The 15,866-nt window shown below is 41.1% G+C and overlaps 1 protein-coding gene across 2 annotated transcripts in view; it reads right to left on the bottom strand.

Annotated features, from left to right (window-relative positions):
• PPP1R9A (protein phosphatase 1 regulatory subunit 9A) overlaps window positions 1-15,866 on the bottom strand; it is a 220,467-nt gene that overhangs the window by 31,575 nt on the left and 173,026 nt on the right. The window contains exons 11-12 of one of the 2 annotated variants that reach the window (XM_029910971.1): window positions 2,325-2,482; window positions 1,409-1,709 (exon numbers count right to left, since the gene is read on the bottom strand). In XM_029910971.1, coding sequence (XP_029766831.1) covers window positions 1,409-1,709; window positions 2,325-2,482 — 459 coding nt within the window. The remainder of the gene's footprint in view (window positions 1-1,408; window positions 1,710-2,324; window positions 2,483-15,866) is intronic. The other variant, XM_024212878.3, reaches the window with a different exon arrangement.

Below are 15,866 nucleotides of genomic sequence, written 5' to 3' on the forward strand. Positions count from 1 at the left end.
CAAGTGCATATTCCACTAGATTTTGAGATCTAAAGCCATCAGTTTCAGCCAAGTTCTCATCAAATGTGATTTTCACTGAGGTAATGCAGCACTTATGATTTCACCAATGAACACATTTACCCAGAACTACAGTTTTTTTATCAGCCAACACATTGCACTCAAGCTTTGAATTTTACTCCAATTTATTAGCTATCCCACAATTAGAGTACCAGACACAGGGATATAGAATAGGAATTTCTGGTATCAAGGTCAGAATGCTGACTTTAGGGTTTACCTTTTCCAAACCCAGTATCTTGGTAAGAATCTGTTGGAGAGGGCCTCATTATCTATCATATTATGATGGGGAAAAACTTGACTCCTAATAAAACAATGGCAAAATTTTTCAGCAGCAAATCAACAAAACCAGAGTAAGTATTTATTTTTAGTTAATTTAATTCATTGAGTGTCTTTTATGAAGATGTTAAAAGTCCAGTCATAAGTCCTTATTGGACAGAATTCCCATTGACATTAATGCTAGTTTTGCTTCACTAATGATTAAGGAATGCCCAGATCTAAGTAAAGAGAGACATTATAAGTTCAAATGCCTAAATCAGACACATTGGCACTACACTGGAGTGGGAAAAGGAGTAATACTTTGTACTACACTGTAGTTTCAAAGTGCAGCACAACCAAACTAATCTTTGAAACAATAAAAATGCACTGTATCATTATCCCTATTTTACATCTCAGGAAACTGAGTTAGAAAACTAATGACTTGGCCAAAGCTTCAGAACAAGCAATAAGAAATACTGAGTTTAGAACAGAGGAGTTCCTGGTTTTGGTCTCTTGCTTAATCCAGAAGACCACATAGCCTCTCATCTATTAACAAAACTACAACATCTATGCTATGCTCATCTACATATAACCTTCACCATGAAACACAGGTACCAATGTCCAACCCACAGATTTTGAGTTACTAACAGTTTTATTAAAGTGCCTCTCAGGATTTCAATATAAACACTGGAGAATGTTCTTAAGTACTAGTCCAGTATGCTTTACTCAGGAAGTAAATGGAGCTGACTGAAACTTTTTGAATTTTGACAAATGTTTGAATTTTTTAAATTTTCAAATTAAAAAAACAATAAACATGGGATAAAAATTCCGAAATACTTCTGTGATTTCCCCCCTCCTTTTTTCAACCATCTCGAGGGGAAAAAGAGGAAACAATTCTTGTCTTGACTTAATCTGTGTCCCTTCCACCTACCACCAAATGAAGAGAACTGCTATTTTCCGACTTCAAGGTGTCTACAAGAGGTTTTGAGAACAGGGCCCATTAGAGACTTAAGTGCTAATAAAACAAGAAGAGTGCACCACATAAACGTAAGTGAGCAAAGTGACGCACTGACTCATTTGTAAAAAATAATTATACCTTTGTCTTGTAAAACATTCCTGTTGGTTTGGTGATGCAAAGGAGATGTTTCAGAACTGTGACTGGATTTTGAAGGAGAGGAAAGTGGAGTGTCTCCCCGAGCATAATGGGAAAGCACACCTCCTTTGTGCTGCTGTCCTCCTTCTTGGTTTTCAGCTACGTTGTCAAATGAGAAGGCTGCACTGCTAGCCACTGGGGAGAGGGAGGAAGCACCAGAATCTGATGCTGGTGAGGATGCTCTCACACATATGGGCAGAGGTGATTTTGAAATGTGCATGGGACTACTGTAACTGTCTGAAGGCTGTGGGTATAAGAGATTATAAAGCAAGTTATGCCACTTAGCAACCAATCAGAGCAAGATTTATTTTGAACATGCAATCCTTTCATTTAACAACAGTTTGTAGAGCCTTTATATTTTTAAGCAATGTTCTAGTAAGTCACACTGTTACCTTTTATACCACACATAGGTGTTTCATACTAATAATTTGCTTACAGGTTCAAGAGTCAGGATCAGCAAAATCAAAGAGTAGATATTAAATTAACTGTCATTCACACAGAGAAATAAACAAATGCAGGATTCGAGTTCGCTTCTCCTCCCATATAAATTACATGACCCGCTATGCATAGTGCTCGTTGTTAGTTCAAATGGGGAAAACAATGAAGTGACCTTCATAACAATAGCATAATACATGAAAATAAGACAGGAATTCTGCTGTTCCTGTGAGAAAAACAGATGTGCTGCCTCCAAGGCGACAGGACTTGCACACAGTTCAGACTGTTATCCAGAATATGTTGGCCACAGATGAATACATTCTACCTACACTAAAACGAAAGGACGAAGATACAGGATGAAACAAATTACAAGGGTAATCTAGCACATCATCCTATGAATAAGAGAAAGGGAAGGCCTTCTCACCTTTCGTTCAAGGCTGTCCTCTCCATCAGTTGAACTGATACTGTCATAGAGCCTTGTTCTAGTAGGTCTCTGCCGTTTGTTCCTTACTGAAAGCTGGGCTCGAGTTTTCAGTGCTTTGGAGTCCAGCCTCTCTGTTTCTGGGACTGCTTCATTGAAATCTATGAAAACAGGATTCAAAGATATTTAACAACAACATTCTTTGGATAAAATTAGCAATTTAACTCTTGTCAGATTACACACAGAGGCCTGATCTGCAAATCTATGTTCAAACGTGCATGCACTTTTGCATGCCTTATCTGCAAGTTCAATCACTGAAACGGGCTGTACGAATTAACGATATGCATGTACAAAAAGCCAGGTATTTGCATAAGCTATTAACAAATCTACAAATGCAATTTCAGTAACTGTGCATGGAAATTAGGCACAAAGTTGCACACATTGAAAAATTAGACCCAGTAAATCAGTGCAATATTTTGTAAAGTCATAACAATCAGTCATAACATAACAGTCATAATACAAAACAATGAAACATCTCATGGTGCCAAATACATAAGTGATACGTAAAGTGGTGTAAACTAGACCTACTTACGCTAACTTAGACTCCCTCAGACCCACTCTATCCACATGCAAGGAAGTCCACACCATTGTAATTTACATAACTAAGAACAAGAAGAAGGCGTATATTAAAGTAACCCTCACCCATCTTTAATGTACACCTTCTTCCAGCTCGTTGGCAAATAAATTACACCAATTTAGACTCACAGGGCCAAGTTACCTGCCCCTGGCCTGGTCCTTTTTAGCCACCTGAGCACTGCAAAGGGCCGGAATCTGGCCACAGCTCATCTATTAATAATTTCTATGGCAAAGGGGAATTTTCAACTGGCATAGGATTTTGGTTTGCCAGTTGCTCACCCCAGCCACCTAAAGGTAGCGGAGCAGGATAATGACAGGGAGAAGCAGGCTGCATCTCTTCTCAACTATTTCAGCTCATAGCTTGCATATGATCATCGCTATTAGGGACCATTTCCAACTGATTCAAGTTAAAGCAGCCCCTAAGCTGCTCTAAATTCTATCAGGGCCTCTGCAGCTTAAGAAAGCCGTAACAGATGCTGTCCTGTGCCAAGCTGATCTCGGCTCAGGAAAGAAGCTGTTCCCTCATGTGTGGGTGTAAACAGGCTAATGGTATCTGAGCATAAATGACGTCTGAGTGAGTGTAAATGAGTCTAACCTACATATAACTTATGAATTTGGCCCTTATGTTTTTAAAAGAAACTCTACGAAGACATTTCTCCATGTTGCAAACCTTTCCAGGGATTCAGCCAATTGTGTGTGTGTGTATACACAGTATATCTATGTATCTGTTCTATAAAATGAGGAATCTGATTGAGCAGATTGTTTTTAAATTCCTGCTGGTATGCAATACAATTCTGAGAGTTGCAATTTATTAGTCAAATGAATAAAAGAAAGGAGGTGGCGTGAGGAGGAATCCTGGTCTTTCTCTGGAGATTGAAGGAATTTGGTTTCCAGGTTTGTGTCTAACAATACAAACATGGCATATGCATTCCCATCCCCATCCGCTCTGTGGACAAAAGCATTTTCTTAATGGACCATTACCAACCTCAGCTGCTGCTTTATGCCTCCTTGCCCCCTTTAGAATTGCTCCTCTCATCATCACACTGGATCTTCCCCTGTCTTATTCAGAACTCTTTCAAACATCTGAAGCCTTCTAAAGCCAACCCCGCCCCCAAGCCCCCAACCAACCAAAAAACCAAACCAAACCCACCAGCACCCTAGAACCAATGGTCCTAGCACAATGGGGATTTAGGGTTACTGTAATACAAAGACATCCTCATCTTCACATAACCATGTGTCATTAGCTTCTCCTCAAATTACTGTTCTGTAGTAGGATTCTGGAAAAAGCAGTCTTCACTCTGATCATCTCTTTAGCACAACCTCCTTAGCCACTTACAGGAGCTGTTTCTGACCTTTCCCACAGTAAAATGACTTCATAAGGTCATCAAGCAAGTGAATGTGACAGCTTTGTGTGAAAACCTCAAGAGGTTCGAAATACAATTTCCATGCAAGAAAATGTCGAAGGCATTTCCTGAGCCTTGTCATGACAGTGCAAATAGGATGAAATTAATCAACCCAGGAGGGCCTATGAAAGGCATTCTGCACCTTGGAAACATTGCTTTGGCCTCGTAGGATAGAGGCACAGATGGAAAGATCGTACAGGTGTGCCCATATGTGAGATGGAGGGGCATTTTGTGCCCATGCTGAAAAGCTGACAAAGGAGTTGCTGAAGGTGGGCCATGAGAAGGACTCCTGGATCTGCCATTATGCTGACCAAGTGGCCCAAAAACCCCATGCAGGGTAGTACTTGTTGTCGTCCGAGCCCACAGAGAGGAACAGCTACCACAGAGGGCTGAATGCAGGTTGGGGAGGTGAACTCTACCACCCTACCTACCTATCTGTACAAAGCCTTAACACTTGGGATTTTTACAGGGAGGGGTGAATTTCACCAACAGCCCATATGAAGAGATTACAGACACATGATTATATTAACACAGATAAAAAGAACTGGGTACCAGTACCTTCCCATCTCCCTGCTCCCCTTACACACATGTGCATGCCTGCCTACCATGAAACTCTGTCAACCCAATTGTCAAATGGAAATAGAAGGCTTGCCCTTTTAGATCTTCTCTCTTCCCTCGACCATGGGCTGACCTACACCATAACTGGAGCACATGCTCAAAAATAACATTTCACAAACAACAGAACAATGAAACAACTACATTTTCACAAAAGACAAACCCGGGCTCAAAGGTGATCTGCTCAAAAATGCCTTATGAACAAAGGGTATTAGTCAGCTTAAACTTAAATACATGACTCTCTCAACAAATTGTGTTAACATAATTGCAGTATTTCTAGAAAGCTCTTTATCTTTCACTTGAAAGAGGCCTGAATATTTTGGCAAACTAAACATTTTGTGAAAGAGTAATAAGATGCAATCAATCTTTTAAAATTTGTTCTCTTATTGCATGCCAAGAAAGAAAATAAATTCCTTAGTTTCAATTTTCCCTCTCCCTTCTAATCTCTCAAACACAATCTGTATTAGAACCCACAAGCGTACTATACTTCTGTATGTACAATGCAAGAGTTGTGGTTTTGTCAATTACTGAGATGCTTTCTGGGTCAAGTTCCAAGTCTTCATAGCCAAGTTGGGGAACTTCCAAACTTGATCTGCTTATAAAGACAGACAATAACCACAGCATTCATAACACAGTAATTAAATGTATGTTTCTTGTACAACTCGATAGTAACCAGGTGGAAATCTTGGCTGGGATAAACTGGTTCCTATTCCAACCACGGCCGATCAGAGATCAGCAGAGGCCAAGTTGTGCAATTCTTGAACAAGACACAAATATTTTATATACACAGAACTCAGTATATTAGTCTTTATTGTGAAAAAAAAGAAAACTGAGCACCTGTATAGCTTGCAACTATTAAAGTATTTTGTGTGTGTGTGTGTGTGTATATATATATATATATATATAGAGAGAGAGAGAGAGAGAGAGAGAGAGAGAGACTTGATTACCTATTCTGCTCATTCCCTCTGGCATTGGCCAATGTTGGAAGACAGGATAGTGGGCTAGATGGACCTTTGGTCTAACCCAGTATGGCTGTTTTTATGGCAAATCCTGAGGTACTTAACTATTTTTTTCTACTCAGGTACTCTCCTACTGAGATTGATAACAGTTTCCAATCTGACTAAGGACCTCAGGATTTGAGCTACAGTGAATTGCCTCAAAGCTTTTCAATAGATTTTCAGACCTCCTATACTGGGTTACATTGCACTAACCTTTGGAAATACCAAAGTTATCAAGTGATCTCAAGTAGATTATCACCTCCTCATTTTCCTATGCGCTATTTGATTGGGCGGGAGAGATGTTATTGCTATCCCATGGGGAGGGGTAAAAAGCAATCCTTAGCACCAAGTCGCACTGAAGCTGTAACATTAAGCGAGGTCAGCCGTGTAACTCTCTGTGCATTTCTCTGAAATAAACCACATAGTGGGTTGGGTTCCTCCTCCTATTATAAGAAAACTTATGAAGCTAGTTGAAAATTTCACCTTCTACAAACAATGGAGTAATATGAAGCACTTACAGAGTCCCATAGTTTTGGAAGTGATAATGGGAGCACTCTTGATTTCAAGGGTATAAATGAAGGACATGACCCTGCAAACCCTGACTCATACAAGCAGTCCCATTGGCCTTGCCTACTCTAAAGAAATTTACTTTTGTATATGAACTTTTCTAACCCCTGGGAAAGCTTGTAAAACACCTCATACAAAAGTACTCCAACTGTAATTAGTTTGCTCCAAAAACCATTTTCATTAGACTCGCTTTCAAGTCTAAGGACCATTTCAATACAAAGGGTTTCAACATGAACTATTTTAGTGCTAGCATGGAGGGAAACAGCTCAACTAGCACCTGCTTCAGTTCCTTAGCAGCTGGTTGTCTTTCAAAATCTCCCCAAATCCAGTGTTTCTGCAAGCTGTGTTAGGAAGGAGAGGTTACTTACCTGTACAGTAATTGGAGCTCTTCAAGCTGTTTTGTCACTATGGATGCTCCACTTTAGGTGTGTGCATGTCCATGTCCTTCTGATCAGAGATTTTTGTCAGCAATGTCCTCAGGAGAGCATGTGTGCTCTACATCTCCACGTGCTCCAGACTGAGGGCATATAGGGAGAAGCAGACCGCTGCCACTCCAGTTCCTTCTCAACCCTGATGTCCAGCAGGCAAGGATTCCAAAGCAAAGGGGAAAGGAGAGAGGGTAGCAGAGCACTCATAGAGACAAAACATCTCAAGGAACTCTAGTTACTGTATAGGTAAGTAACCTCTCCTTCTTCTTTGCATTATTGTCCCTATGGATACTTCACTTCAAGTGAATCCCAAGCAGAGACTCAATTATGGAGGATGGTGCTGAAGAGGTGGATTCAGTATATTCAGAGAACAGCCTTCCCCAAGGCTATGTCTGCTCTGGAAGCATGAATGCATAGTGCCGAGAGAAGGTGTGCACAGATGACCAGGTAGCAGCTTTGGATATGTCTGTGATGGGTATGTTCTTAATAGGGCTGTAGAGGCAGATGGTGCCTGGCAGAATGGGCCATCACCTTAGGCAAAGGATGCACCCAAGAAGCTTCATAACAGGCCAACATGCATCCTGATACTGATTTAGATAGTCTTTGCCTAGAAACAAAGGCTCCCGTCAGCCTTTCTGCAAAGGCAACAAAAAATCTAGGGGAGGTTCTAAGTGGTTTAGTCCTGTCGAGATAGAAGGTAATGGCTCTTCTTACATCAAGAGTGTGTAGACTGGCTTATTCCCTGGAAGCATGAGGCTTGGGTAAATACCAATAATTGAATGTCTTGGTTGATGTGGAAGTCTAATGAGAATTTAGGTAGGAAGTGAAGACGGGGACACTGAATCACTTTGTCCTGGCAGAATATTATGTATGGCGGTTCAGCCATAAGCATTCCCCATTCCTCTATCCTGCTGGCTGAAGTGATGGCTACGAGAAACGAGGTTTTGAAGGATAAATGGAGAAGGGAACAAATCCCAATGGGTACAAAGGGTGTTTTCCACAAGGCATCAAGAAGTAGAGTAAGGTCCCAAAACAGGGTAGGCTCTCTAACACTAAGGAAAAGATTGTTCAAGCCCTTGATGAGTGTCTCAGTGGAAGCTTTTGATACGGTCTCCCACAGTATTCTTGCCACCAAGTTAAAGAAGTATGGGCTGGATGAATGGACTATAAGGTGGATAGAAAGCTGGCTAGATCGTCGGGCTCAACGGGTAGTGATCAACGGCTCCATGTCTAGTTGGCAGCCGGTTTCAAGTGGAGTGCCCCAGGGGTCGGTCCTGGGGCCGGTTTTGTTCAATATCTTCATTAATGATCTGGAGGATGGCGTGGACTGCACTCTCAGCAAGTTTGCAGATGACACTAAACTGGGAGGAGTGGTAGATACGTTGGAGGGTAGGGATAGGATACAGAGGGACCTAGACAAATTAGAGGATTGGGCCAAAAGAAACCTGATGAGATTCAACAAGGACAAGTGCAGAGTCCTGCACTTAGAACAGAAGAATCCCATGCACTGTTACAGACTAGGGACCGAATGGCTAGGAAGCAGTTCTGTAGAAAAGGACCTAGGGGTTACAGTGGACGAGAAGCTGGATATGAGTCAACAGTGTGCCCTTGTTGCCAAGAAGGCTAACGGCATTTTGGGCTGTATAAGTAGGGGCATTGCCAGCAGATCGAGGGACGTGATCATTCCCCTCTATTTGACATTGGTGAGGCCTCATCTGGAGTACTGTGTCCAGTTTTGGGCCCCACACTACAAGAAGGATGTGGAAAAATTGGAAAGAGTCCAGCAGAGGGCAACAAAAATGATTAGGGGTCTGGAGCACATGACTTATGAGGAGAGGCTGAGGGAACTGGGATTGTTTAGTCTGCAGAAGAGAAGAATGAGGGGGGATTTGATAGCTGCTTTCAACTACCTGAAAGGGGGTTCCAAAGAGGATGGATCTAGACTGTTCTCAGTGGTACCTGATGAGAGAACAAGGAGTAATGGTCTCAAGTTGCAGTTGGGGAGGTTTAGGTTGGATATTAGGAAAAACTTTTTCACTAGGAGGGTGGTGAAGCACTGGAATGGGTTACCTAGGGAGGTGGTGGAATCTCCTTCCTTAGAGGTTTTTAAGGTCAGGCTTGACAAAGCCCTGGCTGGGATGATTTAGTTGGGAATTGGTCCTGCTTTGAGCAGGGAGTTGGACTAGATGACCTCCTGAGGTCCCTTCCAACCCTGATATTCTATGATTCTATGATGAGCAATACTGAAAATACTGGAAATTCTTCCACTTCTGCAGGTAAGTTTTGTAGCAGGTTTCCTACTGTTCACCAGCACAGTCAGTAACTCAAGAGAACAGACTCTTTCTAAGCCCCAGAGTATTGAGGAGCCAGACTTTGAGATGAAGTGAGGAGAGTCCGGAATGGATTATGGTGCCCAATTCCTATGTCTGCTGTCAGAGGGAGGTGAAAAGGTGACCGGAGAGACAGGTCCCAAAACCATACTTGGCTCAGCCAGGCCAGTGATATGAGAATGATTACTACCTTTTCTTGTCCTAATTTGATGAGGACCCTAAGAAGCAATGGTGTTGGGGGATAGGCATATATCAGCATTCAAGGCTAGGAATGAGGACAGCCTCTCCCAAGGACTTGTGACCATGTCCTCCTCTTGAACAGATGCGCCAGCATTTCATGGTGGGTAGCATCACAAAGAGTTCTCTCCCTGGAATGCCCCAGAAGAGAGAAATCTTTTGAACTATCAAAGTGCTCAGCTGCCATGTGTGGTCCAGGCAGAAATGCCTGCTCAGAGTGTCTGCTATGATGTTTTGCAGACCTAGTAGGTAAGCCAATGAGATGTTGACTTGGTCAGATATCAACAGATTCCAAAGTTTTATGGCTTCTGGATTTAAGGATTGGGATCTTCCTCTTCCTTGGCAGTATATACAGAATATGGCTGCTCTGTTGTCTGTCATTACCCTGACTGAATGACCTTCAATCTTGGGTAGGAAATGATGCCAAGTATACTGAACTGCCCTGAGATCAAGCAGATTGATGTACAGTGATGACTCCTGGGGAATCCATTTGCCTTGCACTGTTAAGTCCTGGAAGTCAGCTCCCCAACATAGCAGCTAGGCATCAGTAGCAACGATCTTTGTACGGAGTCGACACAAGAATGGAGCTCCCAAACAAACCTTGTGGGGGTCCTTCCACCAACTCAGAGAGTCGAGGACTCTCTGAGGGATGGATACTTGCATGGACAAACCGTGCTTGGTGGGAATATAAACAGTTCTGAGCCAGCTTTGGAGGCATCAAAAACGTAGACCGGCATGTGTCCTAAAAGTTGAAGAAAGACATTGTCCTGATTTGAGGGCTCTGCTGTTGTGTAGAGATGAAGTTGGACATCATGGGAAACCTGTCTGTGGGTAGGTATGCCCTCTAAGTTGTGGACTTCAGGGTCGCTCCAATGAAGTCGATGCCCTGGACAGGTGTCCAGATTTTTCTGCACTGAGCCAAAGACCCAGAAAGTGGAAGAGAGCTAGGGCCTTGTTGGCTGCTAGCGAACTGTGTGGAAGGAATGACCCTTGAGGATCCAGTTGTCCAGGTAGGGGAAATGACTATTCACACTTGTAGAAGATGAGCCACAACGACTAAGAAACCTTTGTGAAGACTCTCAGAGCAGTTGAAAGGCTGGAGAGAAGTACTCATTACAAACAGTGAGTGTTACAATGACAAACCATAGAAAACGCCCGTGGAGCAAGATGCATAGCTACATGAGAGTGGGCACACTGGATGTTGAGGGCCACAAAATGCACGGACACGTGCAAATCTAAAGTGGAGCACTCATACAGACAAGAACTAGAAAAGCTATGCAACAGGTACCCAGAGAGAACTGCAAACCAAACAGTTTAGGACAGCACACATGTGGTGATGAGGGAAAAGTGAAAACCAAATCAGCATAGCTAGTTTAGACACACTGAACTGTTCACATTTGTATCCTGCCAGTTCATTTATAAATAGTTCAGTTCTCTTGTTCAGTATACACTTCACTGACCATCAAAACAGAAAGTAAGATATCAGACTCTGTTTGTAATTTTTCGGGAATTTAAGGACAAATCCTTCTTTGACAGATGCATACTCTTCAAACTCCAGTGACTATTACACACATCCGAAGGCAAAATAGAGGGCAAATCTTGAGATCTTTATTCATGTTTTCTCTTTCTTACTCAGGCAAAATTTCCACTAACATAATTGAGGGTTTTGTCAAAATTAGGTTGCGTTAGATCATGACCTGGAGGGATAGCTCAGTGGTTTGAGCATTGGCCTGCTAAACCCAGGGTTGTGAGTTCAATCCTTGAGGGGGCCACTTAGGGATCTGGGGCAAAATCAGTACTTGATCCTGCTAGTGAAGGCAGGGGGCTGGACTTGATGACCTTTCAATGTCCCTTCCAGTTCTAGGACATAGGATATCTCCATTAATTTATTTATAACCTACAGCTCAGGAAGAGTTTATCATAGATACTAAATATGTCACTGCCTAAACTGATTTAAAAAAATCACATTTAACATCATGTGAATTAATATGCTACCTTAAGGTTGTGTTCTTACACAACCTGATTTTCTAGTGAAGACAAGCCTCTGGAGCTTTTGCTTAAGAACTCAGTATAAACTGAGCAAGTATCTCAGGATCTAGCCACATATTAAGAAGTACAGGATTACAATTCTGGCGATTAATCTGTATTTGTCACACTCATGGAATTACAGTTCTAAGCACTAAAAACACAGAGTGGACCTCACCACGTGACTGTCACAAAGACTGCACAATACACTGCACATCACAGAATGCTGCTCTGGAGAAGCACTCACCAAAGACATCATCGGGTTCTCCACCCTTAACAGCTCCTTCTGTGAATATGCATAGGGTGATTAGTTAATGAAACTAGACACAAGAGATGTGGTTTTCTTAAAAAGCTTACACATAAATGGCATTATTAAAAGTAGATCCTCCCTCAGAACATAAAGTTACCCTTAAAACATGAGTATAGTCAGAAGAGAGACACGGATATGGAATTCATTGAGTGAAAAGAAATACGGAAGCCCACAAACACTTTTTCTATATTTATTTAATTTACAATTGATTTTTTGTTTTTTATTGTCAAAACTGCAAACTCAGCCTGGAATCTGAAAATCACGGTGGGTTCTTTCTGCTTTTTTGCATTAGCACAAATAATATTCTGCAGTCAAAATTTAACTGTTTTGCAATAAAGATTGTACTTAGACTATAATGTTCAAATCTGGGCACCTAAATCCCCATCTATCTACCCAATAAGTTGTCTAACTATTCAGAAGTGGTGAGCACTACATCTGAGCGTGAATTTTCTCCTGGAATGTTCTTCGACTAAAATGCTTTTTTGCTTAATATGAATAATTTTGCAGATATGTCAATTTCAATGAAATGTCATTTAAAAAAAAAAACCCAAAGCATTTCAAAATAATGTTGAAAAGTTCCATTTCAGCATTTTCAGAATAGAATATGTCAATTTTGTTGTTTCAAAATGATTTTTTTGTTTAGAAATTCCTTTAATTTTATATTATAAAAAGCTAATTTTTTAATGCTGTAGTTGGAACAAAACATTGCGATCAGTCCAAAAGAAAACAAAAAAATTAAGTTTGTTTTGCAGGAAATTTAAAATTCTTTGTTTTCGGTTTTGTTCCAAATTCCCCTCCCCCTCCTCAAAATGCAAGTGTGGCATTTCCCATGAAAGGGAAAATCGGATTTCTGCTTAGCTCTACTGAGCAGTCATAGCTCCTATTCTTACCTACATAATTATTAAGCCCATAGATATGTGAGTGTTCAGCACTTCTGAAAAGCAGGCCAATTAATTGTGTGCCTAAATATGGAATCAGATGTCTAACTTTCTGTAACCAGTTGTTTGCAGTGCTGTAGCCATGTACCTTTCCAGTACCTGACAAAGAGCTCTGGGTAGCTCAAAAGTTTGTCTCTTTTACCAACACAATTTGGTCCAACCTCAACAACCAAGTTGGAAAATTTTAGCCTTAGTGACTGGTACTTAGTTACAATGATGGCAGGTGCTTTATAACAGATTTCAGCTCTACATCTATGGCTGTATTGGCTCTGTAGTAATGACAGTTGTAGAGATTCATTTTTTGTCAGCAACATATGCAGTTGTGATGCAGACACACAGAGATCAAGTATGCTGAATACTTTTCAGAAGAGGACCTTTTTTACACAGCCAGTTTTCTGACCCAAACCACTTTTTAGCCATTTTTGTCAAGAGTTGCACTAAAAATATGACTTTAACTATCTGATGCAACATATAATGGGCTGTCTGGGGGCTGGTCTATACTTACCCGTTAGTTCGACGGCTGGAAATCGAACTTCCGGGTTCGATTTATCGCGTCTGGTCTGGACGGGATAAATCGATCACGGAAGTGCTCGCCGTCGACTGCGGTACTCCAGCTCGGCGAGAGGAGTACCGCGGAGTCGACGGGGAGCCTGCCTGCCGCGTGTGGACCGCGTCTGAACCGCGGTAAGTTCGAAGTAAGGTATGTCGACTTCAGCTACGTTATTCACGTAGCTGAAGTTGCGTACCATAGATCGAATTGGGGTGTTAGTGTAGACCAGGCCTGGGAGACATAAAAGTTCTTAAAAAACAACAAGGATTCCGGTGGCACTTTAAAGACTAACAGATTTATTTGGACATAAGCTTTCGTGGGTAAAAAGCTCACTTCTTCAAATGCACAAAAGCTTATGCCCAAATAAATCTGTTAGTCTTTAAAGTGCCACCGGACTCCTGGTTGTTTTTGGGGACACAGACTAACACGGCTACCCCCTGATAATAAAAGTTCTTGTAATGATAAGTGCTTTTGTAAATTTCAGAGATTTCAGTGTTATAAATGCTTACTAGAAAGAAACATGCACAAACTCTGATTTATGGGAACGAATTCTGCAATGTGGCAGAACAGTTTTAGCAGGACAATCTTGTTTTTCTTATATTAAACACAATAATTCAGATTGATTTGCTTGCAGAGAAATATTTAGTTTGTGTTCACACATGAAACAATTGTTAAAATATCAATAAAATGTTCGTAAGTCTGCCAAAAATCAACACATCAGGTAACCTAATGCATTCTTCTATGCCAGAGAGATTTTTGTTTTAACTAGACTTTAATATTATTTAATATTCATATAGCAGCAGTGCCCTTCATTGCACAAAGGTTTCGGGTGCTCCTGTGACTTTCGTAAAATCAAGATTTATCTGTATAATTAACCCTCAGTGGCTCTTAAATGACTATTTGATAAGGAACTTGCATTTCATTCACACATGGCTCAATCCTGCAAAAAGCTGAGCACCTCCTGCAAGGATCCTGTGGGCATCAATAAAAGTTGAGGGCACTCAGAACCTTGCAGGAACTGGTCCAGAATGCACTGCAACTGTTGGCTACTTTATGGTCTTGGGAAGCCAAGACTAAGGGTTTTCATAGGATCATTTTTGTTTGGGTGGGAAATGACCTTTAGTGAGTCTTTAGCCCTTCTCACCTTCCTATCTGTCATTGCAGGATAGATTTAACTTCTTAAAGTCTGCATGATAGCATCATTAGCAAAGAGGCCTCGTCAACCTTCCCTGACAGCTTTCTCGACCACTTAACTATGCTTATGGTTAAAGTATTTTATATACTTAAAATTAACACACATTTCCCTTAATGCTGGTTAAGTCCCATTAATTTCTTGCTCTGTCCCTTGTTCATTGAAAAGAATTATTATTCCTTGTATTCTTACAACAGTTCTATGAGTTTATAGAGAGTTATTGAGTCTCCATCACCTCCAGACTGAATATGTCCCATGTTTCTATATTTCCTCAGAGGTGTTAGCTGCAAGATTTTCTATCATTTCTGAACTGCCTTCACTTTTGTCTACTTTATAAAAAATAAAGTGCTGCTCAAACATCAATGGAGAATTCAAACTGACTTCAATGGGCACTGAAGTCCCAAATAAGGCCTAGTCAATATTCAGTAGAAAGGAGCAATTACCTCACTGGTTTCATTCTGGAGACTCTCGGTAATACAAGAGTGTGACACAGTATTGGGCTTTCTGATACTAATCTGTATTGTTTACTCATACAATTTATCATCTATTATAATTCTCATGCCATCCTTCTCTGTGGCACTAGTGCCTAGCTGGTCTCCTCCTATTCTATGTGCATTTGATTATTCCTTATTTATTGGGAAATTGGGATAAGTAACGTTATACTTTCCAGACACTCGTGTCTTAATCTTGTTGGGTTATAGAGGAGAAACCTGATAAATTGCAGGGAAGCTGTCACATTACAGCCATGAAATAAGATTTTTTTTAAGTGTGAAGAACAGCATTGGACTATGACATATTAATCAATATGGAAATGATCAACATGAAACTGTATGATGGTGGACTAAGGCCTGGTCTACACTACGACTTTAATTCGGATTTAGCTGCATTAATCCGAATTAACCCTTCACCCGTCCACACTACAGAGCCAGTTAATTCGAATTAAAGGGCACTTAAAATCGATTTCTGGACTCCACCTCGACGAGCGGAGTAGCGCCTAAATCGATTTTGTTAATTCGAATTAGGGTTAGTGTGGCCGCACACCACCGAATTAATGTGGTTAAAAACCGAATTAATGTGCTTAGTGTGGCCGCGCACAATCGAATTTATACAACCTGTTTCCCAAATTCGAATTATCTAAATTCGGATTAATCCTGTAGTGTAGACATACCCTAAGTTACCTCCAATGCCACCTACCCAGCACCCCAGGAATAAGCTGTCCGTAACTATCTTAAAATAACTGTAAATTACAACAAATATTTTGTTCACTAGAGAAACAACCTGGAGAAGGGCAAAGCTTGCATTTTGTGTATGACTTT

This window comes from Terrapene carolina, unplaced genomic scaffold, assembly GCF_002925995.2.
Source record: "Terrapene carolina triunguis isolate 2854851 unplaced genomic scaffold, T_m_triunguis-2.0 Scaffold84, whole genome shotgun sequence".
In the NCBI taxonomy this organism is placed as follows: Eukaryota; Metazoa; Chordata; order Testudines; family Emydidae; genus Terrapene; species Terrapene triunguis.